Below are 27,641 nucleotides of genomic sequence, written 5' to 3'. Positions count from 1 at the left end.
ACACACCTGCACTGGGAACTCTGGCTTATTCTTCTGACTGGATGTCATCTGTCTCCGAGATTAGAACCAGCGAATTACTCACTGGAAGGGATTGAAACTAGAACCATAAGTCGGTCCAACAGTCGAAATCTGAACTTTGCCAGAAAAACTTTTACGTTTCAAGCCATATGCTACGTCGTCTACTTTACAAATAAAATTGCTGCAAAGACCTCCATAGAAAAGAATTGGTGAAGAAAAGCCAAACAATTTAATTTATGCAACTAATGAGAACACATTTTTGACCATCCCAATGTTTGTCTCAGTTTAAATATTTCTAATGGGAACTTTGTCAAATTCACACCAGATGTCTGCAATAACAGCTTTGGCCTCGTCGGACCAGACCAATTGTAAAAATATTAAAGGTGGTAAACTTTACTGTATTTGAATCAAATATTGCATTTGGAATGACCCCATTTTAGACCACACTACATTAATCTTTGAACTTTTCAATTCCCGAGACATGTTTAGGCAGCACTCTGAAGCTTCATCAAGTTCCTACAAAATAAAATTATTTTTAAGAACAGCTGGAGAACCGAAAGAAAGTGCCATAAGTATTGGTAAGCATTTGGTGAAATTTATTGTGGGTTTAAAAAAAAATGGAGCAGACACAATTGCAAAAATAACACTGTACTTTAAACCCAATACACACATTCATCTTGTAGTGCTTGCTGTAGTGGCAGGTTTTATGCTGTGGTGGAATCGATTGTTTATCACCAAATACATAAATAAAAATCTTAAAATCATAAATAAAATATACAGGTTAAAAACTGAAGTCAGTAAAGCAAAAAATATCACATGTACTTTGTGAAAGTCATCTGAAAGTTATAAAAAAAAATGGGCATGGCTGAAAAAAAAAGTTGTTTAAATTTAAAAAATATATATATACATTTACATCGTCAATTTCAGCTGTACTTGAAGGGAGACACAGCTTGTGCTTTGGCGAAAGCGCAATAGTTTCATCCCATGAAATGTAAACAATACAGCCAAATGCTGCTCAGAGAAAGTGGACTCAGCAGGGTGAAATCTTATCCTCTGCAGGCACCAGAAACCTCTCGGCTAATGTTACCAGCTAGCTTAGCATCAATCCAGAAGTCACCTTCTGCTCTCCTCTGGAAACATACATTCTAAAAAGAGCAAATCTCCCACAGGACACCGGCAGTAAGAACAGCCTCGCATTAAATCAGAGAAGGAGTGTTTACTGCAATTTGACAAACGGTGAGAAAAAGCGTACAACAGGTGGAGCACGTTGTGAAAAATAACATTTACGCTGTTAAATATTAAGGTTATCCTCAATTCTCCGCTGAAAACATCAGGCGACTACTCTTTGGTAGAAGGGCAGTCACTCGCAGGCTTGTGCAAAACATGACACACCGCTGATGAAACATTTGTCAGTGACCATTCAGCAACACAAAGGGAAGAGCTGGGAAAGCTCAATCCTCATCAGGCACAGCGAGCATTTCCGTCTCACCTTTCATCGACAAGACAGAGATTTGAGTCCTATGTTTTCACCAGTTCACTGCTCCTTCATGATGTAGACGTACACAGTAGTGAGAAAATATTTCAGGGAGTCGATGACTGATGACAGCCAGGGACGTTCAGGAGCGCAGTCCATCTTCACCACGCATTTCATAATCTCTGCCTGTTGGAAAGGGAAAACGGAGTTTATTTTAAAAGTGATGCCAGACGTTTGCTGATTCAGAAAGTGCTTTACCTCTTAAATGCTGTTTTAATTTAAGGTTTTCAAACCTAAATCTGCTGGCATTTTGAATCACTTTGGGCCAAACCTTTGCTGTACTTTCTAGTAATATTTTTACAGTCCTCATTGATGGTTGAGGTTATTAAACATTTTTGAGTTTTGCAAAACCCTTGTGGCAAAAATTCACATGCACCAAGAAACTGCAATTAGAACAGAATAAAGTAGAATAGAAATATCCTTGATTGTCCCACAGAGGGAAATAAAATCTGTACGGTTGTATCGTATATTTTTTCTTTATTCATGATCATCTTCAGACTTTCTCAAGTCTACCAAATATTTAATCACTTTCTGGATTTTAAACGTCTTTAAAAGTCACTCTCATTGTTTCTCAAAATATCCCTAAAATAACAGATTTAAATATTGTGTGCTGTAGCTAGTAGTGGGATGGGACTATAAATAGGTCACATTTTGATTTTATTGCATAAACATTTAGCTGGATACTGTAGCTATATGAAATGAACATGGCTGATAAAGTGCAGTTTTACAGTTACCCTTCTCCCTCACAAACAGTGCAACTCTCAAATCATTTAGCAAGAAGGCAACGCAGTGCATAAAAAATGTAGTACAAGGTTGTTTAATTGATTTAAATTCTTAGTTGAGCAGCTTCCTTTAGGGTTTGTAAATGAGGGCCATTTATTAAGCAGCAGTCTTGCTTCTGAATCGGGTTTTTAATTCAGAGAAACTACAAAAAAAAACAAAAAAAAAACAAAAAAACACCCCAGACTCACCCATCCTCCCCGTCTCTTCAGCCAGGGAACGAGAAATTTGCGGACAAACTGCCCAAGGCTGTCCACTATGATGTGCACTGTGGTGGGATGTCCCTGTCTGACGCAGTCCACTGCCAGGGCTCCAGCTACTGCATACATGGCAACCACTTTACCCCATGTTATACCTACAGCGCAAAAATAAAAATAAAAACATTAAAGACATTAGTGCAGTAGGTTTGATTTTAAGTGTGTATGTGCAGCCAAAGCTGAGCTGATCTGAGAAAACACTGCTGCTGATCTCATCCCGTGCCTCAGGGTGTTTAACTTAGAATCCAGGTTTTGGTTGCTAACGATATTGATTCACTGTGCCGGGTGCGTAATGGACCAGAAACAAAAATAAAAGGACATTGGTTTCTCCTCTTCACGGAAGCTGAATTTCTGGACAGGAATCAATAAGCCTTTATTTACAACATTAGCCATCCTTTATTTCCAGGCAATAACCCGTCTCCCCTCTGAGTTTTCATATTGTGCAGCCATTGGACCTTGTACTGAAATAAAAATAAAACACCAGGTTCAGGTCAACAAACCAGAGTAATCTGAGTTAATGTGACTGATAAGAGGTCTTCTACAAACCACCAGCCTTACTGTCAATTAAAGAGGTTGGGATTATGATTATGATAGCTTAAAAGCTGGAAAAGAACATAGCGTAAAAGCTTTTCCACATTTTGTTATGTTACAACCAAAACATTATTTTTGATTTAATAGGACACAAAGAAGCACAATAAATTGTGCCATGCATTTGCTTTTAGCTCTTCTTACCCCTAAATAAAGAATGCAAAGAACTGACTTCAGAAAAAACAAACACACAACGAATTATTCATTACAAAACAGAGACTACCTGTGTGTAATTTTATCTTGGTATAAACGCGGCTGTTTCACGAAGGCCTAAGAGGTTTGTTAGAGAACCAGTTATTTATCTGTATTGCTTCTGTTCTTACAAGAGCTTTTTTTATGTTTTACAGCATTCATTTCTACTAATGAACAAACAAAGCTCCATGTGTGATGAAAAACTACGTGCATATCACACTAAACACATGATACTCCAGGTTAAACAAGGCGATGGTGACATCATGGGAAGTTGGCCAGATCCAAATTAAGCTAATTTAAAGGAGGAAGAGAATTATCCAAAGTCCAGATCACAATCCAATTGAGAATCTGTGACGAGACTTAATAACTACTATCCAGATGCTTGCCATCTAATCTGATGAAGCTTGAACTGTTTTTTGCAAAAACAAGCGGGGTAGACATACCCAGAAACTCTGCAGATGCAAGTGAAAAGTTGGCCTACAGAATACTGATTTAGAGAACTGAATAAAAATGCAGCCCACAGTTTACAGATTTTTTATTCTTTGAGCATTATTTAAGAAAGAATTGGAAAAAAAAACATTTCACAGTTATGCTCCATTTTGTGTTGGTTTATCAAATCAAATCTCAATAGGACACAATGAAGACTGTAATGTAAAAGGGGTATGAATACTTTGACATAGAACTACAAACTGAGCCTACAAATGGAGCTGCCTGACCTGACGATTACAGCCACGCGGTCAGTTCTAGGTACAGTTTTCAGGGAAGCTGGCCCTCTCATAATAGCCATCAGGAATGCAGCTAATGGTTAATGTCTTTGGCCTCTTTTGGTCCCGCTTGCTTTGTCATGAATGATCCCCGGGGCTGACCTGCAGAGTCTGACGGTGGCTATAAGGGGATAGAGCCGTGGGTGAGCTTAAATGAGATAAGTGTCCATGGACGCTGTCCGAGCACATCATGTCTCAGTCCCTACTGAGAAGCGGGCCGAGAATAGACATGAGATTGTCAGGGATAAAAGAGGAGGGCGGGAAGAAATTGAACAGGAGTGGGAGGCAGAAGAAGATAAACGAAGGAGAGACGAGCCATGTTGATTTTACTGGAGGACAACAGAGCACAGAAGGCCGCTTCAATTTCTTTTTGGGCTGAAGAATGCTAACAAATACCTTAAAGCTAAAAATAAACTTTTAAAGCAAAAGGAAAGGAAAAAGTACGTCTGATTTTGTTTTTTGTTTTTTTTTTGTGCGTTGCCTTTTTTAATCAAAGTTCTCGACCGAGCTCAGAAGGCAAAGTGCAACTCAAGCTCCCGAGTTTGTTGTTCTTTCAGAGGAATCCCACGCCATTTCCACAAATTACGGCCCTGTGACATCAGAGTGGGGGAGACATTCGGCCAGAGCGCAGGCATGAAAATTATATTAAGAAAGTCTGTTTTTGGCACATCCAGGCAACGAGCCAAATGTTGCATGTTCATCACAGGGCAGTCGGATTTCCTCTAATCTATCCCCGAGGCTTACAAAAGAGAACATGGAATTGTTTTTTTTGGAAACTTCAAAATGTCAGCACTGTTTTTGGTAGTGAACGCGGAACATCTGTTGTTGAGAAACCCAGAAATCATATCAACATGTGAACCGAGTTCAAGATTCGTATCAACAAGAAAACCTAATAGAGATTGCATAATTTGTTTCCCCCAGAGAGCCTATAGAACACGTCCAGGAAACGACAACGGAGGTCATTTTTCAGCATTTGATCAGATCCTCACACACAGGTTTCATTTGTTGCCTCTCTCATTCAAGAAGTCTTTTCCATGAAAAAAAATTTACAAAAAGATGCTTATGTGGACCATTTGTCTAACATTTTGCATGCAAACAGAAATTAGCAAGTTTAAGAGCATTTTGTGGAATATGACATCCTGTCACTTCCGAAGTATAGATGTTTCTTCTGATGGACTCCCTTTTTGAATAGTGGGTGCTTATTGGGATCAAGGTCGTAGAATTCACATCGTTCAGCTGCATCAGCATGAGGCGTTTTGCTTTTGTTGTAAAGTCAGTGTTATTTTTGTTTGTTTTTTTTTATCTGAAGATCAACTGAATCTGAAATGGTATTTCAATGCTTTATATGGGCTCACAAACGGTCAGAAAATTAATTCCCAGGTTAGTCAAAAAGTAGTGATGTCATCAGCTTCCTCTTTATAGGTTCAAGCATCTGGCAAACATTTGTTAGAAAACTGACAGCTACGGGGGATCCTTGTTGCACAAAGCATCACCATTCACAACAACTTTTTGAAGGTGCTTGGATGATACGTGACAATGTTTAATTTCACTTTTGGATAAATAAACATTGTGTAATTGAGCTGAATTGAATTGAGATCATGTTAGACATTTTTTGATTTAAATATTTGCATAAATACAATGACGCAGCATTTTTGCTCAGGCTCTTCGTAATGTAAAAACTGACTCCCAAACCCATCACCATTTGACCCCATGTGCATTTCAGATTTAGATCAAGGCTCAAAAATCTGTACAAAATTGCCAAAGTATATGAAGGAGGTATTTCACAGATAATCTCTCATCCTGGAATTTAATAACTCCAATTCCAAAATCATGCCACATGGGAGCGTGAGCTCAGCCTCAACTTTCTTGATGAATGGTGGAAAAATGTTCTCACCAAGATTAATTAAGTTTCCTCTTGTGCTCGCCTCACTTATTCAGTTTAAGGAAGCACACAGGGTTCATTATTCCAAATTCAGATTATCGAAGATTTACACAGAAATAGAAGATAAATGTTTAAGCTCACGTTGTCATTTATGTTGTGCTATTTGTTGTGACGTCTGTAGGGTTGAGCCAGGGCAAAATGTTGATGGGATGGGTAATGTGGGGGTAATATACTGGATGTATGTGTTTGTTGTTTATGATGTCCTATGTTGAGACTTAAATTTGAACAAACAGAGAACTTTAAAAGGGCCATGATGTCTCACAAGACTAACGCATTCAGAGATAACAGACAGAAAAAAGTGTGTGCTGAGGAAACGGCATAATAAAAAGATAGTGATCTCAATTTCCTTCTAAAAATTCAAGATCTGAATGAGTACTTATGTAATAATTCAATAGGCTGCGTTATAAATTAGCGGGGAAAATGGCTTTATTTAGGATTACATAAGAACTGTAACTAAATTAGTCGCTTTTCTACAAAGGGATTGGCTTGAAAAATTATGACTGATGTTCATAAATTAGCATTCTCCTCTGGGGCCACTTTGCTTGGATCATTATCTAGTATTTGTGGAGTCTTATGAATTTCTTTCATGTTTTCTATCAAGGCAAACATGATGTAAAACCCAAGTTAGAAACTTTTTCTTCCAGTCAAAGTATAACTTTACAAGTTTCTTAACTGTGAAGTTAAAATATGTACGACTGTGTTTTTTTTTATTAGATAATGTCCCCCTCCACCTATGACTGATTTATCCACTCACCCACTCTCTCTTACTGAAAGTCCCTCTCTTGCAAACTAGGAAAACTACAGAGACACCGGTGTTAAATCAAACTAACTGCCTTCATCTGTAATTTCAACTCCAAGTCACTTCCTGTGCTGGCAGAGCTCCTACACACTTAATAAACAGCGTGTTTACAATCATCATCATTGTCATCATCATCACCGCCACCTCCTCCTCTTCCTCCTCCTCCAGGGTCATGGCATACCTGCTGCGAAGATCTCCGTTGCCACGCCGAGAAAGGCATCTGAAACCATGTTCTCCATGGCAACTGAAATGTTAAGCTGCCGTGCCACGTTCCTGTACAGACTGGGCTGTATGCACTCCAACTCATCGCCTAGGAACAAGAGACAGAGAGGGACACCAGATTGTTAGGGAGGAAAAAAAAAAAAAACATTAAAGCGCCATGAAAGAGACAAAACACTGTCAGGCAGTAAAATTTAAATAAATCGGCAAGACTAAACATAAAACTGTGTGCAGAAATGTAAATAGAAAGAACAGATGCCAAGTAGATTCAGACATGGTCTTTTACTCATCCGTTTCTCCAAGCCTATGTCTGAAAATAGCCGATAGAAAATATGTGGGAGAAAAATCTATTTATATTCAAGTCTGAAAGGCTGTTCAGTCCATTTTCTTGCATCTCACATGCATTATGTTTTGTAGTTGTACAAGTTATTTCTCACAGTTTCCCCCTTAGAATATACAGGATGCATTTTATATTTTTTTTCTGGCAAATAAAGATTAGGAGACTGATTTTAAGGTGTTTTATCCCATTTACTGTTATTGTTAAGAAAAAAATTACTGGGTTTGTTTTTGAAATTAATTTCTTCAAGGTCCGTTTATATCTACATTTGTTGCTAAAAGACAGAATAGCAGTGCCAAAAGGCTGAGAGACAGCTTCAGATAATAAAGTGATGAGAAGACACAGATTTACGGGTTTTTGAGGATTAACCGATTGCAAAATCTCTTTTTCAACAGACTATAAACACATACATGCCAAAAGGTTTGCTGGATGATCCTTAGTAGAGGTAGTAGTTCTGAAACCAACATAAAATGAAAGGATTACGAGAGCAACCTCGCTTGTGTATTATCTAACCACCTTAACCATTATCTGTCATTTGCTACACTCATGATAGTGCATCAAAACACATATTGGTCGGTTCATATATTGTTGCATTTAATGAAAAGGAAAGAAAAATTGAATTTCTATGCATTGATCAGAGCCGATCAAGAGAAAATGGGCCAATTCCAATTTCTGGGATCGGTCCATCTACACATAAATGGCCCTCTACAGAAACAGCCAGATTTAAAGCTCAGTTATTCCAAAACTCCTCTCACCAAGACAAAGAAGCACCAGGGACACCTCGGCAAGCGCTGCACTTGGGGGCAAGAAGTTAATTTCAGTCTTGGACCAACCCAGCCCGTTCTGGTTGAGCCTGGATAGAATATAGTCTCTGCAAAGTGCTTTGGACTGAGACACCAGCTCCTTCTCGGTCAGCGACCGGTCGAAGACATCGAGGACCTCCGAGGCGAACACCGAAGATCGCCGGAGAACATCCATGTCCTGCTCCTGAGGGATCTGGGTCAGTGAAAGTCTGACCTCTCGAGGATCAGCTGTGTAATCAAGAGTGTCCTGGTTTTCCTCCCAGTGGGGAGTCAAGTTCAAGGATGAGGACAAAACAGCTTCTGTGAAGATAGATAAGAATGAGGTTTATAGGAAGGGTAAAAAAAATATTACCAGAAGGGTATAAAAATAAACAAGCAAAAACATAACTATCATGGGCTGAATTAACGAAAAAAAAATTTTTATTAACTAAAAATAATGTACATAAAGGAACTAAAAGTGGCCGGAAACTTATATAAGAATACCACGGAGGCGTTATTGTTGAGTCACACTGTGGGATAGTCAAGATATTGCAACACTTTTTATATTATGCAACAACAGTCATAGCATGATAACGTTTATTGGGACAGAGACAGAGCAAGACTGAGTAGGAATTAAAACATTTATCCCACCTAACGCGGAAGAAAAGACACAGAAATCAAAAACTGCATTTACTGCATTTACTCTTACCATCAGCATTTCATGCACCTCTTTCCTGATATGACTTGACCTGATCCCGAATTTCCAAAGGAGCTGGTGGGGGGGTTAAGCCTTTCAGTTCGGACCTCTTGAGCTTCTCTCTACGAGTTAAAAAAAAATAAACTCGACTGTAAGTGTAAAAAAAAAAAAAACCTATGTTATACAGAATAATTGGTTCCCACTCCGCGAAGTTCGGGTCCTGGTCTCAATTTCGGCTCGGTCCAGTTGTTTCCGTGCACAGAGCTGACTGTTTGAGAGCCGCCGTTAGAAGACGCCTACCTGTTGTTCCACCTTCCCATTGGCGCCCACTGGGTGCGCTGTTTTTACTGCATGGAGAAGCCCGGACTTGGACGTTTGCCGCCCGCCTCTCCTTGAGTCTTATCGCCCCGGCAGGAGCGGAGACTTGAACCAAGCGCATCTACTTTCATTCACAAATCTGGGCGGATTAAACAACAGCCTGATGAGTTCGCAGGAAGGATTTAGTTCTCCAGTCCCGACATGATTCCAAGGCTGCTTGGTCATTGAAAACAGGTTTTAAAGTATTACATATTTAGTTAGGGTGAGGTTCGAAAAAAGGCGTGTGTAATCTCGAACCTTTGTTTACTTATTATCACTATTATTAATAGTGATAGAGTTGTTCATTGCAATAATATAGACTCATAATTTAAAACAAAATACGCCCACTTGCTGCACCTTCTATAGCTGGAAACTATGAATTCCTTATTATTTTATTTTTATTTTTATTTTTTTACATATGTCAAGTCGGGGGCCCATTTCTTAATCTCTGAATCTACTTCCACGCAATCTTCCATAAAAGTAAGTTTACAAAGATAAGTACGTCCGCCAGAGTTATTATTCTGCGTTCATTTGTTTAACTGTATCCTTTTCACCCACTAAGTGTCGCTGTTGCAATTTTTTTTTTTTTTTTTTTTTTGTGTGTGTGTGTGTGTGCAGTTCAATCCGTGGAAAATGTCCAATAGTTAGAAATTACAGATGAAATTTAATTCAGATAAAAGAAACTTGAAAAATAATTTTAAAAAATACTAATGATTTGTATATTTTAACCCAAGGAGGATGAGGAGTACCCAATAACATGTAATTATTAAGACAGAAAGAAATTGTATATTATGTATCCTTTAAATTGTATTAAACAATTGTATTAAAAATGCAATATATTTATTTTGTAAATATTGTACTCTTTGTATTAAACAGTATGTTACATTATTTAATACAAAATCTGGAGTATTTTTCAAGGGTTTTTGAGTCATTTTTCCTCCAGATATTTAAAACTCTGTTTTTAACATATCTACTCATTTACATTAATTCTTTACTTCAAACCTTAGGGAAGTGTTTCTTTGCACAACTCATATTTGTACAAACATCTGCAGATACTCACTAATACAACCATGTTTGCCTCTGAAATATTAATGATTGTTTCTTATGCAGGAGCAATTTATTTCTACATTTACAACCAAAAGTCTTCTTGTTAGTATTTCTTTTGAAAACATTAAATAATTGAAAATGTGTAAATAATCCTATGAATTAAATCGTATCAGGGACAGATTCTTAAAAAAAACTTCAATTTGTTTATAGATTTTACTTTATATCATCCACTGATGTCAAAAGGCCATGGTCTATACTGTGTTCCAATACGGAAGAAACAACAACATGAAAACTCACTAACTCAGCTCAGTTATTTAAAAGGTTTCTCTAGTTTTTTTCCACCCATGGAAGCTTCCTCTTCTCTAATTAGCATGTCACCTGGAAGTTTCAGAATGATACAAGGTCAGCATTGGATGTTAAAGAAAGCCACTCCCCTTTTTCTTTCCCCCTCCCATGTGATTTTGTTTACATTCATAAGTAAAGATGAGAAAACAGATTTTCACATACAGTATGTGTGGAAACTTCCCAGGAGTTTTCTAGTCTTTTGTAAAGTTTCCAGATTTTAGCATGTTATAAACTCAGTTTTCTGCTCAGTTTTTCAAATAGCCACAAAAACAATTTTGGTAATGTTGTGTATTTTTCTTGAATGTGAAGGACAGGAGTCAGACTGGCTTATTTTTATTTATGTTTAGATCTCCGACAAGTGTCACAGTACTTTGGTGATCAGAATGATTACACTGTATCAGACCAAAGTTATTTCTTCAACTTCACACCTTTCCTTTAGGAATTGTCAAGCCCAACTGGGAATAGTGGTCAATGTAAAGAGTCCTCTGTGGTGTTTTCTATTGCTTGAAAACAGTCATTTTGTGCTGGTTTGGAATTTTGCGGCATTGTTTTTCATATTAGGGCCTTAACAGAGCCGTTTTCAATATTGAACAGTCTTAAATAACATGAAAAACAGGGTTAAAGCAGGTAAACAGAGCCCTGCAAGGGAACTCGATTGATCTCATATGTAGCTTTGGTGCTATGTAAGCACAGATGTTAGGTAAGATTGTTCTAAGCTCACCGCCTTAATGCTAATTCAAGCTGAAACAATAAAGTCTGATTTTTAGATGTTTATTGTATGAAATAGTTTTATTTCCTTGATTCCTGAGTTAAAATGGACTAACAAGAGATTTACCAGATGATTTAAGTCAAAACTATGAACTAGGAAGTTCATATTTGAAGGACAGTTGTCAATCTGTACTTGTCTGGAAGTTCAAGGTGTTCAAAAGGATAAAGTTTCGATTTTTGGTCAATTCTTGTGGTGATAATTGTAAAATATTTTAAGACAAAGAGTTACTCTGGTAATTAATAAATAAATGAATTAATCAATACATTAATAATAATAATAATAATAATAATAATAATAATAATAATAATAATAATAATAATAATAATAATAATAACAATAATAATAATAATAGATCTGGAACATTTCTCAAAAGAGCAATTTTGAGCTGGTACATCCTTCTTATTGTATGTACGAAATTTAAAGTGAAACATAAAAATAAACCGAGTTATGATCACAATGTTTGTTGTCAGGAAATAATGAGGAAAAATGATCAATCATTCATTAATGAATGAATATGTTCAGATCAATAACAAATAAAAGGTGCTGAATAACACAAAGAATGAAAAAACAACAACAATACTATGCAGATACTTACTGGTGTCTGTTCTTTATTATACAAGTGTCAAAAAATGTCTTAGTTAATAATGCTGCATAGCTCTTTGTTGCTTAATCACTCAAAATTGAGTCACTACAGACTCAATTTTGAGTCTGTAGTGACTCAATTTTGAGTCACTACATTTTTCTATCATGAATATTTTGTAATAATAATAATAATAATAATATCTTGCATCTGGAAAAAAGTATTTGTTATTCTTTAAAAAGAAAACCTGCTGTAATTCTTCCAAACATTATTAGTGCTGCACAGACAGGTGTGCTCAGACTGTGGAAACAGGTTAAGGACCGCTGCAGTATTGCACCAAATTGTATTTCCAAGTGTAAGAGGTTGTGAATCCGTGTGTAAATGGAATATTCCACTCACAATTCACAAAATAAAAAAGCCCAAAAACTAGTTTTTGGACTTTGTGGGATTTTTTTCTGATTTATCAGGAAAACTAACAAGATAAATAAATTTTTAAAATAATACCAAACATGCTTATTTTTTTTATTTTATTTTTTTTTATTTCCTAAGTTCTTTTCTCCTAATCATCTTTTGATAAGGTTTCCCGTGTATCGTGTCAGTTAAATAAACAAATACATAAATGCTTAAGCACTTTTGGTCAGAAAAGTTGAAACTTTGCAATAATTGAAACATCGCAAAAACTGCAGTATTTCCTCACAATGGATTCCTCACAATGAGATGCACAACACTGCATCTTATTATGCAACAACAACAACAAAAAAGCACCACAGAGTAGCACATTCCTTGAATGTCAGTGTCACTGGCTTATTGATCAGGCATGGTGACTATGTGAACGTGATGTTATATAACAGGAGTTTCCTAAACTAACATGCTATGGGACACATGCTCACATGCAGGTCTATACCTCTTATTTTCAGTTTAATTGAGGGGCAACTATTCAGTGCAATTTCCCACAATGGGCCTAATTGGGAGCAACCAGCTTATCTCGAGAACGCCATCCATTCATTGGTCAGGGCTGACGAGGTGAATGCAACTCTGTTGTGTTGGTTTTGGGGAGTTGGGTTCTGGAGTCAGACAAAAACTTTATTTAAATTAACGCTGTGCAGCTACAAGAAAAACAAAGAGAGTTTTGTCTCTTGTATTTTATTTTATTTCATTTAATTTCTTTAAAACAAGAAAAAATGGCATAGCAGTTCAGAATGATATCACTAAATTTCTATTCAGTTAGTTTCTTAAACCTTTATGGGGAAACCTTTATGAGGAATATTCAATATTTAATGGACAAAAATGTCCATTGTTCTTGGCTTGTTTTTTTGCACAATTCTTCCCCAGGTTTACGATGCCAACATTTTTGTCTGACTGGTTGTTGAACATGCATGTCAGAAAAAAAAAGCTTGAGTAATCACATTTAATTTTTCTTGGCATGAATGAACAGAAGAGTGCTGGGGGAAAAAAAGCCTCACTTATAACCAGCCGTGTAAGTGACATCTCATTTTCAGTTTATTCAAACGTCAGTGAGTGAAACTGAATTCTTGAATGAAATTGAGAGTTAAAGCGATTAACAAGGCAGGTGAAATTGGGTTAGGGTTAAATTGGGTTAAATCTCTTACACCTGTTAAAAATTTCTTCATCAAATTTCAAGAAAAAGTGGTGGCTGTTGAACAACATATTGTCTAAAGATGTTCATATATGAGAAGAAAGTCTGAGCTCTTGCAAGGGAAGTACTATAACTTTTTAAAGAAAGCCTGAAGAATCAAACACAGAACTATCAGACATCATTTTTCTGTTTTAGTCTTGTAGCATAACATAAATTATTTCTATTTGTTAACTGCCTGAAGATTGAGATAGATGAATTTTACAGAGACTTTTGTTTATTGTATTCTTCAAAGTAGACAGTTGTTGTACCTGTCATTATTGTTAAGTGGCCCTGCTTGATGAAGTTAATGATTTGGACCATTTTTTTTTTTTTTTTGAGTTTCCTTCCTCAACCATGGAATGATCCTTTGTTTGTTTTGATCAATTTTGGCAGAACTGGTTTAACTGAGTCAGGTTCATAGGCAGTAGTGTTCTTTCCTCACGATGCTATCTACGTTGTGACGTACAGTGCGTCCCGTAGTAAGTCATCCCCTCGGCATCATGCTGAGGGGACACTCATACATTTGGGATTTTGTTCTAAACCATATAAGCTTCACTCTTTTCCCTGCAAATGTCAAAATGGTTATTATGGTCAAACTTTTGAGTTTTGGTTTCATCAACCTACCAGTCTCTGTTATCGAACTATAATCTGGTTTATTTTTAGTCTTGTACCAACATTGTCAGTCAGAGTTGTCAGAGTCTCTCATTGTGGATAATGACACTCTGCTACCTCCCTCCATTAGCATCTTCGTAAGGTCTTTTGGTTTATAATCCACATACATGCGACTTAAATGAACTCAATCCATTTCCGGCCAAAACCGGCTGGGCATTCCCAGACTGAAATGTTTCTGTATAATTCTTTGAGCAGATGAACACGGCTCTTTAAGGCATCTTATCTAAGGTAATCATATCTAAGAATGACCCAGAACTATTTGTCCACTGTCCTCTTACTGATAACACGGTTGACCTCTTTTGGCTTTCACATGACATCACACAAAGAAGCAGCCTTACACTGTGAATTAACCAGAGGCTCATACAGCCATATCATCGTCTGTTAGCCTTTCCCAAAGTTTTTTTAGAAATCACGTATGTAAATGTCAACCTTTAAAAAAATAATTTATCTTTATCTTTTTTTATATTCTACGCCTGTAGCAGAAAAATATTTTTTGAAAGTCTGACCAAAGAAGAAGGTAAAAATTAAATTAAAGTCGTTTCATGCGGTGTATGTAAACATCTATGTTCGTACAAAATAGTCTCCTCACACTAAGTGAATTACAGTCTTTTAAGCCTGCTGTCAGCGACACAAACGTCACGTGCTTCACAATATGTAAATAGCAGGCAAGCATTCCTCTAATTTTCCAAACTTCCATCTTTCCATCACTCCCTCCCTCCCTCCTTCTCTCTCGCCAACAGATGCCTGTCATTCCAGTCCATCTCCGCGTCAAGGGTACATGCTGCACTGGATATTTCGAGCAGCATCCAGAGCTGACGCCCATCTCGCCTGCAAGGGAAACAGGTAAAACCAGAGGCGCCGGAGAACCTGTTCGGTAGCAACCCCACCTCTGAGGCTGCAGCACAACAGGGGATGGGCAAGTCCAAAAAGTCACGTTGGTCTGTCGAATGGCTTGCTCTGATTTGACCTTTAACCCAATTCATTTGAGAGAGAGAGATTTGGAAAAAATAGATTTGCTTTGGCGCTAACTGTGTCTTGTTTAAATTTCAGCACATATATTTTCACCATCCAGAAAGGGGCCCTTTAAATCCTAATCTGATTATTTATTGATAAAGAGAATATCCCACTGGGGGGCATTTGTTTCTCAAGCCCAGGCTTCCAACCTCTGTGACCCCGTCCCCTTCATCACCATTCATGAAGCAGCCCAATCACAGCCAGGCTCAGTCAGGACAGGAGGGTGGAGCATGGCACTGAAACAGGGTGTGGTTCTGAAACTTGCAAGGTCTGTAGTAGAGCCATGAGGCTTTAAATTGAGTTGAATGAGTCAAGCTCCACAGTCATCACAGCAGATCAGCCGCTGTCACTCACTCCTTTCTGGTTCTCACCGGCCGGCACTTGGAGCTACTGTTGGATTATTTATTCTTTTTGCCTTTAATTTTTTTTTTTTTAGAGAAACAACTTCACCACTGAAGGAGGCAGGAGGCTGACACCCACTCACAACTTAGCTCTGTGTGTGCCCGTTGCTTTCACCCGATCCCTCTCACCTCTGATCTGCCGGACCCTCTGGACTGAGCGCTGTCCGCTCCGGATCCTCTCTGGACTGCTGAGGATTTGTTTGTAGGTGAGCTACAAAGACAAAAATCTAAACTTGTGTATCATTCTCACCATCTCTGGGTTTTTTTTTTCCTTGTAGAAACGTTTGTGTTTTAATGAATCAGAACATGATCTTAGTTTCACTTCAACACACTCTGCCTGTACTTGTGTGTGTAACAAACAGTTTAACAGTTTGTTGAAGGGAACTTGATCTAGATTAAAACATCTCTCAGGCTCCCGCCTTATGCCTCAGTTCGTTGGTAGCCACATGGGGCAAGTCCTTCACCTCACCTGTTTTACCTGCTCTGTCAGCTATGACTATGTCATTGTCTTTACAGCAAATGTTTAGATGTTTCACAATCCTCCCTAAAACCTCCCTATATTTTGAAGAAGCAGCTGTAACTGCACAAGAAACCCTTTGTCCACATTCTGCTTGTGTATTTGTTTAAAAGGGCACTGTAGTCAGAGTCACTCCAGGGCAGATGGTGAGCCTGAGCAGCTGTCTTTTGTTTGTTCAGTCAATAGGGAAGCAGGCATATGGATCCATGTTTCCTGACAACCTCAATTTCCCGTTCTCAGGATAGAATCTTCTCTGTTTTTGATGTGCTTCTCAGAAATTTGGCTGAGCAAAAGGCGAGCCGCCACCATGCTCCAGGAAGCTTTTTCAAGCATGACAAAACTCCATGGTTACATAATATCCAGAACTGGTAAGTGTGTGCTTTCCTTATTCTGTTTTTAATTGATTTATACCTCTAATTAGCATCTTCACTTATAGGTGAAAACTTGGAAATATTTAATACTAAAATGTCCAGTAAAAAGAGATTTCCCCACAAATCTATCCACATTTGCCCGGATGTGGTCAAATGAAACAGTGACAAGGGCATGTTTGCTATTTTTTTATTTTTTTTTTTTCCCCAGACGCCAGAGTGAAGGATTACCCTCTGATGCAGAGCCCATTGCAGATGACCAGCATCCTCCTGGCCTATGTCTTTTTCTCTGTGTACGTCGGCCCACGCATGATGGCCAACCGCAAGCCGTTCGGCCTCCACCGAGCCATGATCATTTACAACCTCAGCATGGTTTTGCTAAATGCCTACATGGTGTATGAGGTAAAAGAAAAAAGAGAGGGAAGAAAATTGTGATCTGCTATCTGAAATGAGAGAGATCAGTTGGTTAATGACTGTCTGCTGATATTTTCTTGCAAATTTAGTTCATGATGTCTGGATGGGCCACTACCTTCACATGGAAATGTGATCTTATTGATGTCACCACCAGCCCACAAGCTCTCAGGGTAAGTCATTGCATTGTTGTTGCACGCTTAGCCCCCAAATCGTGGCTAGCCTTAGCTATCCATGAAAATGTAGAAGAGCACAAAAGTGACAAAAAAAAATTGCTGCTGTACCATGTGACAATCGTGTATCTGGGTTACAATGATGAGATTTTTTAATAAAAATCTAAACAAAATTAAGCTGTTTTCATTCTTTGCTGGAGTCTAACAGATGAATCTAAACAAATTTGGGGAGAAAAATAAATCGGTTTTAAAAATAATATACAACATAAAAAGATTAGAAAATGTTTAAGACCTAAACTGTGAAGGTTTGGAATAGAAGGTTTGGCTTTATTAGCCCTGAGCATCAATAAAAAGATGCAATCGTGTTTTTATGATTTTGGTAAAAACGAGCAGATCTGTCTGTGTTTCTACTACATTTCATTCCCAAAACCACGCTTAACCATTATGCCAGTATAACCTGAATTAGTCTAGGGTAAAGGGTCAGATTTATGAGACACTAAGATAAAATGGCTTCCCACTGTAGGAGCAAATTATTCCAGACAGAATGAACGGACCCTAAGACTCGGATCACTTTTATTTCAAATTCAAAGCAACTAACGCTAAAAGGAACAAAAGCATTTTCTGTTTTTTATTTTATTTGTTCATTCCCATTTAACGCCGACCAAAAAATTGCTAAATTATGTTTTTATATTGTTTGAAAACACTCATGTGACAAGTAATATTGAGTCTGATTAGCAACATGTCACAGATATTTGACTCATGCAGCAACAACCTTCTTTCCTGCAGATGGTCCGAGTCGCTTGGCTGTTTTACTTTTCAAAGTTCGTGGAACTCCTCGACACAGTAAGGACATCCCCTCACCCATTTCCTCTATCTCACTTTTAGCATGCACAGAAAATCCATATGTGCAACGTAATTTGCGTCTGATGGAGCATACTCCCTTTTTCTTCCCGCAAGGTATTCTTTGTGCTGAGGAAGAAGCAGAGCCAGATCACGTTTCTCCACGTCTTCCATCACTCCTTCATGCCCTGGTCTTGGTGGTGGGGTGTTGCGCTGACGCCTGGTGAGTGCCGCAGACCCAGGACACACACTTTGCACACTGACCGGTCGGAAACATTGGTTTCCATTGTTGTACAAGTCAATTCCCAAAGACAATGAAATTCTTTGTGGAAGAACAAAACCGTTTTTCATAAAATTAACCAACTCAAATGGATGCTTTTCCCTTCCCAAAGCTGTAGGAATGGGATCGTTCCATGCTATGGTGAATGCAACAGTCCATGTCATCATGTACACCTACTACGGACTCTCTGCTGCAGGGCCTCGCTTCCAGAAGTATCTGTGGTGGAAGAAGCACATGACAGCCATCCAGCTGGTATGTTTTGGCTTCACACAGCTAAATGAATTCAACTGAGCTCGACGCATGTCGTACCGTTCAGCCCGTTTTTGACGCGCGTTTCCCCCTTTGCTTTCCAGACCCAGTTTGTCCTGATTGCTATTCACATTAGCCAGTATTACTTCATGGAGAAGTGCGACTATCAGATGCCGCTGTGGATCCATCTGATCTGGATGTACGGCGTCTTCTTCTTCCTCCTCTTCTCCAACTTCTGGGTGCAGGCTTACATAAAGGGCAACCGTCTTCCAGCGGCAGACCACAAGCCGAACCAGAACGGCTCCACCAACGGACACATTGTGATGAATGGCAAACCCCATACAAATGGGCATGCTCACACCTGTGAAAATGGAAATATAGTCATGGGGAAAGTGAAGAAAATTTAAGTGACTCTGGGGGGGGGAAGGAGGCATAAACAGTTCATAGATATTAGCACTTCAAATATTCCACGTATCTATATTTAGTAGCATATTTGAGCACAAGAGTTCAATATGCTACCTCTACACTACATAATTTGTACATAATCTAATTTTATTAAATATTTACCCCCTGTGGGATATGATTGGCAGACTGTTTTTGCCAGTGATCTCTGAATGCAACACCTTGTGAGTTGTTGCAGAAGCTGTTTACTGTGATGAACACTGAATAGGAAATTGGTGCTCATTTTTGTCACTGATAGTATTCTTTAACTCAGGCTTGACCTGCAGCACTGTTCGGCTAACGTGGCCTTTTGTTGCTTGGGAGGATGGCAGTGTTTCCACTAAACACGTGTAAATATTATTATGACCTTTATCCGAAAGTGATTCATTGTAAATGTCAAATATTTAGGTTTTTTTCTCCTTTTTTATTTATCTTTTGAAATAAAACTAAATTTAGATAAAGGTCTGTTTCATTTAGAAAGCAGTGATTATGTGCACTCAGTGAGCAACGGGCCACGTCTCTTTTTTTATGAAGAACTATGGAAATATTATACTGTATATTACAGTATTGATTTTTTTTTTTGCCATTTCATAGTGACACATACGTTGTTATTTATGTCCTTCACTTTTTTTGAGATCGTGTATTGATCGGTCTCTTGGCACACAGGGCATGACATCAATTAAATCTTTTTTAGGCTTTAATGATTAGTGCAAACGGCTGTAAAAATAAACCTACTTATGATTGTGGGTTATTTTTTTACTTTTTTTTTCATTGCAGCTGTTACGGTCATAAAAATACAAAGTTCTACATCTAAGCTTTTGACTTCAGTGGAAATAAAATATACCAAAAGTGGGAAAAAATCTGTTTCTACCCTTGAGACTCAAACTTTACCCGGTGCATCATTGCTTAACCTATAGCTCAAAGACATAATTGTTCCAGAATTGTTTCCAAATCGCACAGAATCAGCAAGGATTCTATCTATAATCAAAATACGGCTAAACATAAAACATACAGACCTGTCTACTTGTTTTGAAATTAAAATCTCAAATGAAATCTGATGAGTGACGACATAATTTAAAGCTAAATTTAAACCATTACTGTACACAGGCTGTACTGCAGCTCCACATTAAAGCAATGCGTTTGACAAACACACACACTGTGAAAAAGATTTCTAAACAATAACAGATATATATTTCTGAGACAAAACTATTTTAAGCAGAATTTCCCGGGGAAAACGAAAGAATAACTCTGGCACTTTTGGAATCCTAGAAACCTCACTAATCATAACTGGTTAAATGTGGTTTCATAACAAAACCTTTAAACTACAGTATGACACACATTTTCTTTTTTTGGGGGGAAAATTAAAGTCTTTTAAACGGGATGAAAAACAGGCCAGATGTACATCGAGCACACTGCAAATCTTATCAATAAATAAATTCTTGAAGCCGGGCGTCCTGTGTGTCTATACTTAATTTGAAAGTAGTAGAAGGGAAATAACACTGAGAGGGGCTTTATTATTACAAAACAAATTTTACTCTTTCATTTGTATCAACTCAAACATTTTCTACCAAGACGTTTAAACTTTTCAGCTTTGAACAGCGAGTCAAACCAACTTCAGTAAGATAAATACGCGCCACACAGTCTTATGTTGACAAAAGTTAGCGTTCGTGATCGGTCAAAACCTTCCACATTAGTGACAACCTGACAAGAAAAGAAGGAAGCAGATATAAAATCAGCTCATTCCATTATGTATATTAATTTATCTCAAGGTGGACACATGCAGTATCAACAGACTGCAAAAAATAAAAGCTGTATGTGGTTATAATGGAACTCAATGGGACAAAAATGGGACAGAGGGTGTTAAGTGTACAGAAATTATCTTTTGTTCTACATACCTTACAATCAAAGGAACAAAAACAATGTAAAAAAAAAAATAGAATTACGGGGTTCTGGTTGGATTTCATAGAATTAACTTAATCCGACAGATACTGAGATTCAATATAAGTAGTAAACAGTTGTTTCCAGAACACAACTAGGTTTTTGATTGGCTCTGATGTTGCTATCCTAAGAGATTGTGCTCTCCACACCAGTCTTATTGGCAGTACCTTCCTGCTAAAGATTTTCTTAAAACTGATACATTGAAAGCTTGTCTTCAAATACACCATTTTAATTTTATTGTGGAAATCTGCAGACTTTGTTAAAGAAAATATTTCTTTATTGAAGTTTAAGTTTCTGTCCTGGTGTGCTCCACGAAATAATCTGCACAGAAAGTTGAGATTAAACCAATTACTTTTGCAATTATTGCAAAGTTAGCTCAATGCAATGCATTTCTGAACTGAAATACAAGAGCTAGTAAATTAGTTTTGATTAGATAAATGGATCTTGTAAATTGACACCTACATTTTCCAGTCTGTTTCCCCATTTTATTTTCCTGTTCCAACATGTCTGAATTGTCATTTTAGTGTCAGGTGCCTATAAATGCCACATTAATTTAGATCAAAATAAGTTAGACAATGTTGAGTCAATATGTACCACATGTTTTTGGTCAGTCATTCTCAATATAATGTACACTACTTTTATTCTAAAATGAGTAAATGTTAAAAATATCCTCCAGTCTAAACCTTCAAGCACTTTCAGTGGTTTACCTCGGTCTCACGTAGATATATAGAGCCATCTAGTGGCAGTTCATAAGGCCAAACGTTACACAGACATCAACTGAAAGAAAATGGATTAATATCCCCTTAGATGGTCCCAATCCATCCACCCCCTTGTTTACAAAAAAAGTTTAATTGCAAAGTATCTCATTTCAGCAAAGAACTCCACATTCACATTTTAGATACGGGGGACAAAATAAAAGATTCAGTTCTCCTTCCGTGTGCTCACTAAAGATGAACATGGGTCCTCAGATTTACACAAACTGGCATAGCTGGCAATATGCAGTTTATTAAACCCAAGTAAAGATCGTAAGCAGTCACAAGTGAATCCAGAAAAATATGCATCACACACATTCGATAAATATAGTTAATTAAAACCAAAGTTCAGTAATTACAAGGCACATGCCAATAAAACAAGTAAAAGCTAAACAATTCCCTCCTCCCCACACACTTTACCAATTCTCTGAATTACACATAGTAAAAACCCATAAAGACCCCCTATAATAGCAACAGGGTGGAAAGCTTTATTTCAATTTAAACAATTGCATAATCAAAAATAACTGACATAAAAGAACAAACAAGGGAAGTTATCTGATTGACTGATGAATGACGCTGCTAGCTGAGTTGACCAGCCTCTCCTTAGCTTTCTTCTTTACGGGATCCATTTCGAAGGACTTCCATAGACGAATAGTTTCATCTCCAGCAACAGTTGCTACAGTTGCATTGTCTGGGCTCAAAACCAAACTGAGAACTCTTCCGTCATGGCCTAAAATAAAAAAATAAAAAAAGTTATGCAAGAAGATTGTGAGCAAATTTCTTTATGGTCAGTCAACATTTCTTTCAAACACTGCTCCAGTAGAAAGTGTCAGAAATGCTCCTTGGATAATATGATCACAAGAAAGCATCAGCAAATTTGTATAGAAACAGTCATGTCCCTTTTCAAATGAAGCATGTTGCAATAAGTTGCTTAGGCTTCTAGAGCAGATTACTTTTACTAAATGCCAGGATGGAAAGTAAGAGAATACCAAAACCGCAACACCCGTCACAAATGGACTGATCGAGATCAAGTACAGTTTTAGAGTTTATGCATTTAGGGTTGTCCACCTGTTGCCAGACATGGGTAAAGTCAAATTTCTCTCTTACCGTTAAGTTCCGAAACCTTGCAGAGGGAGGGATACTTCCAAATGACAACATTGTGATGGGCAAAGCCATGTGCAGAGACCAATTCTTTGTAGTTGGGTGCAAACACAAGTGATGAGATCTGAAATTTTAGGAAACAGATTGTACACTTAGGAAAAGCACGATTAAACAGCACATTGAAACATTTAGAGACGCACAGTTACCTGCGACTGAGTGTCAAGAGAACTGACACAAGAGCCAGAGTTGACGTTCCAGATGCGAATGTGGCGGTCACTTGTGCCGCCGCCAGAGGCAAGAATATTCGACTGCCATGGGCACCAGGCCAAAGCCTTTAATGGAAATGCATGACAATACTTCAGTAAAGAAGTCAACAGCTCAAGACAAGAAATACACATTTAATAGCTTGCAGAACTATTCATGTCAAAGAATGTGTTTAATAGAACCAAAGTTGATGTTAAATGAATCTGAAAAGTTGATGTGGAATAGTACAGCACCAGAGTAACATGGAGCTATACAGCTCTTGGGGGGGTGGGGGGGAAAGCAGAAATTATGCAATATCATGTCAACATAAAATTGTGATGCATGACAAAATCCTAGAGTTTAAGGGATAATACTTCTACAAGGTGTTGCTTGTATGAAAGTTGCATACCAGTGATGTTTTAAGAATGTTTAGAGTATACTGTGCAGAGAAGAGCCTCACCTTGACAGCTCCCTGATGTTCACTCAAGCGACGGATTAACTGTCCATCACTATTGGAACTTCCCTCCTGCACGCGGGGCCACAAACACACCAAGTTGTCATTGCCGCCACTAGCCAAGTATCGCCCATCAGGCGACCACTTGAGGCCACACACCTCCTGTGAATGACCAGCAAGTGTAGAGATGTGGTGGTTTGCCACCCTCACATCATGGTGGTGGATGTGTCCTGACCTGGAGCCACTGAGAGAAGACAGAAAAAAAAAAAAAAATGAATACAGAAGGAAATGGAGTTACTTCAGGTATTTTTCTAGATAATTGGCCAATTTAGGTTCGCTCAAGTATCAGAGCTACTATACCTAGAGAGAATATAATCGTTCCAACTCAGAGAACTAACTCTTGCTGTGTGGCTAGTCATGCTGCGCAGGCGTTTCTGATTTTCAACGTCCCACAACTGAAAGGAAAAATGCACACATTGATCCATGTGCCGACAAGCACGTTGCCTAGAATGCACATCCATGGCAACACTTACCTGAACTTTGCAATCACTGGTTCCAACAGCCAGGTAGCTTCCCTCTTTGGTCCAGGACAGCGAGCAGATATAGTCCTCCTCACGCTCCATCTTCAGAAGTAGAATGATGTCTCCTTGTGAGGCATCCCAGAGGTACACACTATTGTCAAGTGCCACAGCGATGACATTTCGACTGCTCCAGTCAAGCAGATTTAAATCTGGAAGAGAGAGGGTGGGGAGACTAACATATGCCAGACATAAAAGGATGATTTGTGTTTTTGTGGAAAGATGCAATAGGCATTCTTACAGAAATCATTTCGAAGACCTGGAGCATCTAAGATTTTGTCAGGAGTAGAAGATATGTATCTGGTCTTTTTGAGAGAGGCAGGTGTCGAAACTTGACTGTAGAGGACTTTCAAGTTGTTTTGATAGCCTTAATAAAAAATAAATAAAAATAGAAATTAAACCATGTAAAATTTAATTGCTTTAAAAATCCAAGCTTGCATGCAGTTACCTTCTGGTGCATTCAGTGGCTTCCCTCCTAGGTGCAGGATCTTTGCATCTTCAATGTTGTATCCGTTCAGTGTCACAGACCAAGCTTTCTGGCTTTCCTATAAATACGGAAATTGGTGAACAATAAAACCCTAGACTCCACTTCAAGTTTTAAAAGGAAATGTGTCAGACTACTTACTACTGACAAAGCAGGGTTTGCATCAGCTGGTTCATTTTCTTTTGTAAGCAGGAAATTTGCCACGTCCATCTGTTTATTATTCCTTGTGGGTATGAAGCGATCGCCTCCCATCTTTGATGGGGTTTTCTTGTTTTTACCTGAGGAAATTAGGCACACATTTACAAACGCCCTCATTGACATTTTCTTTTAAACTCCGCACAAAAATAAAAACAATGCTTCAATTACCTGGTGTTTTGGTTGGAGTTTTAGATGAACTTAGCGAAATATTAGCAGATTTTCCAGGCGACAACGTGTTCAGGCCGGACGTGTTGGATGAGCTGGCTTTTCTCTGCCACCTCGCCATGGGAGCGTTTGTAATGGGCATGTCGAGCTTCAGGATGTTGTGGATGTCGTTCTCAAATCCAAATTGCGCCATTTGAGCCAGGATTTGATATTCCTGAGCGTGAACCAAAAAGAAAATGTCGATATTATACATGCTAGTAACCTGAGCTTCGTTTTACATTTGATACATGGCGATCCCATGCTAATGCTAGCCAAAACTGTCAACGCTGGATCAGCTTGAGTCAAGAGGACACTTAAAGAAACAAATATTTATCCCCCTCCCCTCAATCTACCAGGTTACATGTAGTTTTGATACATTTGTGGCCCCACATAAAAACACGAAAGGAATTTAACATAATTAGCCTGTTCAAAACAAACATGTCCAAACAGAATCGCCGTATGATCGAAAACACAACGTAAACGTATCCATTATCGGATTTACAGATTAAAAACAAACATACAAACTGTGTTTGCAGGAAAACGTGGAATTGTCGCTAGGTCTCGTCTCCGTCTGAAATTTGAATTTCGTGCAGAAGACGCCACACGATTTAAATCCCACGCCTCGCTTCTGTGATTGGCTCATTCGAGACGCTGCCGTTAATATTGGCTGTTGCCACGGTATCGAGAACAAATGCGGAGTTCTGATTGGTAGTTACCGTTTGCTGCGACCCTGACGTCTATAAAACAAACTAATTCTCTTGAACTCTATCGCCACCTATTGTTTGCTTTTTGTTTATTTCTCTGATTAGATCAGGGGTGTCAAACTGCTGTCCTCGAGGGCCATTGTCCTGCAGTTTTTAGGTGTGCCATATGTACAAAACACTGGAATTAAATGGCGTAACTACCCCCTTCTTGTGTAGATAAGTTCTCCACAGCCTTGCAAATGACCCAATTATTCTATACAGTTGTGGCGCAGCAGAGGCACATATAAAAGTTGCAGGGCAGTGACCCTCCAGGACTGGAGTTTTATAATTCAACTAATTGACGTCTGGTGACTCTTTGTTTCTTTGAATGATACTCCATAGATTCTACGTATTTATGTTTTACATATTTACTATTTAGTTTAGGCCAATCAAGCGCAGTTATACTGTGGTCATAGTATAGGTAGTAAATGATGCCAAGTCTAGCTGAAAATTGAAATCAGTATTTCAAGAAAGCTTTTCAGCAGAGGGTAGCTTCAAATGTGCCAAAATAACATAGCGCACAAACACCAGCAGATGGCATGGTTCCCACAATCACCTCATACTGGACTCTGAGATACAGATCCCCCGCTATCCCCCACAAAAAAGAAAAAAAAACATATGTGAAAAGAAGATTTTGAACCAAATAACAACACTCCATTTATTCTTTCTTAGCCTAGCTAAAACAATTCTGACATTGGCTCTGGGTGAGGAGGGACAAAGAATTTGACAGCAAGCCCATATGATCCTGGATATCTGTCTGTGTGATGCCTCTTGAAACATCAATTCCAGCTGCTGACTATGCCTTTTAATAAACCCCTGACAAATTTTAATAGGAGTTGCTTCATAATCCTATGAAGAATTTCAACATTTCTACTTTATAAATTCTTCTTTTTAAGGCTATTCTACTTTTCAATAACTAAATTTAGAGTTTTAATTGCCATAAGCCACAGACATCAACATTGGAGGAAATAAGGTTTCATTTTTTTCTCTCTGCAACAAATCTATGTGGTCTACTTTAATTGAATAGCTGAAATTAGCTTTTAAATTACATTCTAATGTAATTTTTACTTATCACAAAAAGACCGTAAAAATATAGGGTACAAGCTTATGTCAAATTTTAATTAATCGAGTTTGATGGATTAAAATGCCACGCCCAAATCAAAATCGATGTTATCGCACACAAACATCTGTTTAATTGCGTCATAACATGCTTATCACACACAAACACCTGTTAAATCTGCGTCATAAAATGCCAGCTGGTTGATTGATAGAGTTTCTCAGTTTTGCACATGTTGAGGTTTTCTCCAAACGCTAGCTACTTGGAGAAAACTATAACAATAAAGTGCCGAGTTGGTAACAGCGTTTACTACAGCCTTGCTTAACTCCCAACACTTGGCTGTGTCACTCTGTGCCTTAAAGCACCACCCACTTTAGCTGAATTTTTTTTTTCCAAATTTGTCAAGGGGGATTTCAGTCCAAGTTTATAGTAAACTACAATAAGCTGGATTTTCTGTTTGCCTCAAAAATGAACTTTTGATGTTACCAAAAAATACCAATCTTTGCTTTCATCAACCTAAAAAACATTGCTAATCATTTAACATCTTCTGCTTGAGACGGACAGTTCCCTCCCAGTGAAGCACCGCCTCACTGGGAGGGAACTGAAAGGATAACATTGATCATTTATAAGCTTATCAATTACAAGAGGTGAACTGTCTGTTGGTGAACATTAGTGAACAGATAGTATGTGAATTTGTGCAACAAACATTGAAAGAAAAAAATATATATTTTTTTTCATAATGAAGACCATTTGCTGAAATCATGATTTAAACAGTTTGAACATTCCTTGATTTTCATGCTTAACTTATTTCCACACTTCATCAAGTTGAGGACTACAAAAATTTTCTTTGTGGAAAGTCAAACAGATGCAATTGAAAATA

The 27,641-nt window shown here is 38.1% G+C and overlaps 3 protein-coding genes across 6 annotated transcripts; 1 reads left to right on the top strand and 2 right to left on the bottom strand.

Moving 5' to 3' along the window:
- Positions 1-591: 591 nt before the first annotated feature.
- bokb (BCL2 family apoptosis regulator BOK b) lies at positions 592-9,200 on the bottom strand. The gene is made up of 5 exons (XM_007559459.2): positions 8,922-9,200; positions 8,186-8,533; positions 7,056-7,184; positions 2,524-2,687; positions 592-1,678 (listed from the first exon to the last, which is right to left on the bottom strand). Exons 2-5 carry the CDS (start codon positions 8,406-8,408, stop codon positions 1,553-1,555), a joined length of 642 nt encoding a protein of 213 aa, XP_007559521.1. The 5' UTR covers positions 8,409-8,533; positions 8,922-9,200; the 3' UTR covers positions 592-1,552.
- A 457-nt stretch (positions 9,201-9,657) lies between these two features.
- On the top strand, positions 9,658-19,869 carry elovl1a (ELOVL fatty acid elongase 1a). 4 transcript variants are annotated; one of them, XM_016674954.1, is made up of 10 exons: positions 9,658-9,746; positions 15,056-15,158; positions 15,766-15,936; positions 16,488-16,615; positions 16,827-17,017; positions 17,119-17,199; positions 17,986-18,042; positions 18,157-18,262; positions 18,432-18,571; positions 18,673-19,786. In XM_016674954.1, the coding sequence occupies exons 4-10, from the start codon at positions 16,510-16,512 to the stop codon at positions 18,973-18,975; spliced, it is 984 nt and encodes a 327-aa protein (XP_016530440.1). In that variant the 5' UTR covers positions 9,658-9,746; positions 15,056-15,158; positions 15,766-15,936; positions 16,488-16,509; the 3' UTR covers positions 18,976-19,786. The 4 variants fall into 4 exon arrangements, with proteins under 4 accessions (XP_016530440.1, XP_016530439.1, XP_016530441.1 ...); XM_016674953.1 differs by lacking the exon at positions 9,658-9,746 and adding an exon at positions 13,142-13,484 and having other exon boundaries at positions 18,673-19,869; XM_016674955.1 differs by lacking the exons at positions 9,658-9,746; positions 15,056-15,158 and having other exon boundaries at positions 15,172-15,936; positions 16,523-16,615; positions 18,673-19,869.
- A 2,063-nt stretch (positions 19,870-21,932) lies between these two features.
- cdc20 (cell division cycle 20 homolog) lies at positions 21,933-25,583 on the bottom strand. The gene is made up of 11 exons (XM_007559455.2): positions 25,483-25,583; positions 24,926-25,136; positions 24,701-24,837; positions 24,524-24,620; positions 24,317-24,442; positions 24,031-24,227; positions 23,858-23,952; positions 23,504-23,741; positions 23,007-23,132; positions 22,807-22,924; positions 21,933-22,429 (listed from the first exon to the last, which is right to left on the bottom strand). The coding sequence occupies exons 2-11, from the start codon at positions 25,113-25,115 to the stop codon at positions 22,251-22,253; spliced, it is 1,503 nt and encodes a 500-aa protein (XP_007559517.1). The 5' UTR covers positions 25,116-25,136; positions 25,483-25,583; the 3' UTR covers positions 21,933-22,250.
- Positions 25,584-27,641: the final 2,058 nt, after the last annotated feature.

This window comes from Poecilia formosa, unplaced genomic scaffold (genome assembly GCF_000485575.1).
Source record: "Poecilia formosa unplaced genomic scaffold, Poecilia_formosa-5.1.2 Scaffold104, whole genome shotgun sequence".
In the NCBI taxonomy this organism is placed as follows: Eukaryota; Metazoa; Chordata; class Actinopteri; order Cyprinodontiformes; family Poeciliidae; genus Poecilia; species Poecilia formosa.
This window is presented reverse-complemented; position numbering and strand designations above follow the sequence as displayed.

Bases quoted from the DNA above. Each gene is read 5' to 3' on its own strand.
- bokb (XM_007559459.2), bottom strand. From the start codon at position 8,408: ATGGATGTTCTCCGGCGATCTTCGGTGTTCGCCTCGGAGGTCCTCGAT. The intron at 2,688-7,055 runs GTATGCCATGAC...TTTGCGCTGTAG, and splicing joins AACGGAGATCTTCGCAGCAG to GTATAACATGGGGTAAAGTG. The intron at 1,679-2,523 runs GTGAGTCTGGGG...CCTTTCCAACAG, and splicing joins TGAAGAGACGGGGAGGATGG to GCAGAGATTATGAAATGCGT.
- elovl1a (XM_016674953.1), top strand. From the start codon at position 16,510: ATGTGCTTCTCAGAAATTTGGCTGAGCAAAAGGCGAGCCGCCACCATG. The intron at 16,616-16,826 runs GTAAGTGTGTGC...TTTTTTCCCCAG, and splicing joins TTACATAATATCCAGAACTG to ACGCCAGAGTGAAGGATTAC. The intron at 18,263-18,431 runs GTGAGTGCCGCA...CCCTTCCCAAAG, and splicing joins GGGTGTTGCGCTGACGCCTG to CTGTAGGAATGGGATCGTTC.
- cdc20 (XM_007559455.2), bottom strand. From the start codon at position 25,115: ATGGCGCAATTTGGATTTGAGAACGACATCCACAACATCCTGAAGCTC. The intron at 24,621-24,700 runs GTAAGTAGTCTG...CCGTATTTATAG, and splicing joins CAAACCCTGCTTTGTCAGTA to GAAAGCCAGAAAGCTTGGTC. The intron at 23,133-23,503 runs GTGAGGCTCTTC...TTTCCATTAAAG, and splicing joins AACATCAGGGAGCTGTCAAG to GCTTTGGCCTGGTGCCCATG.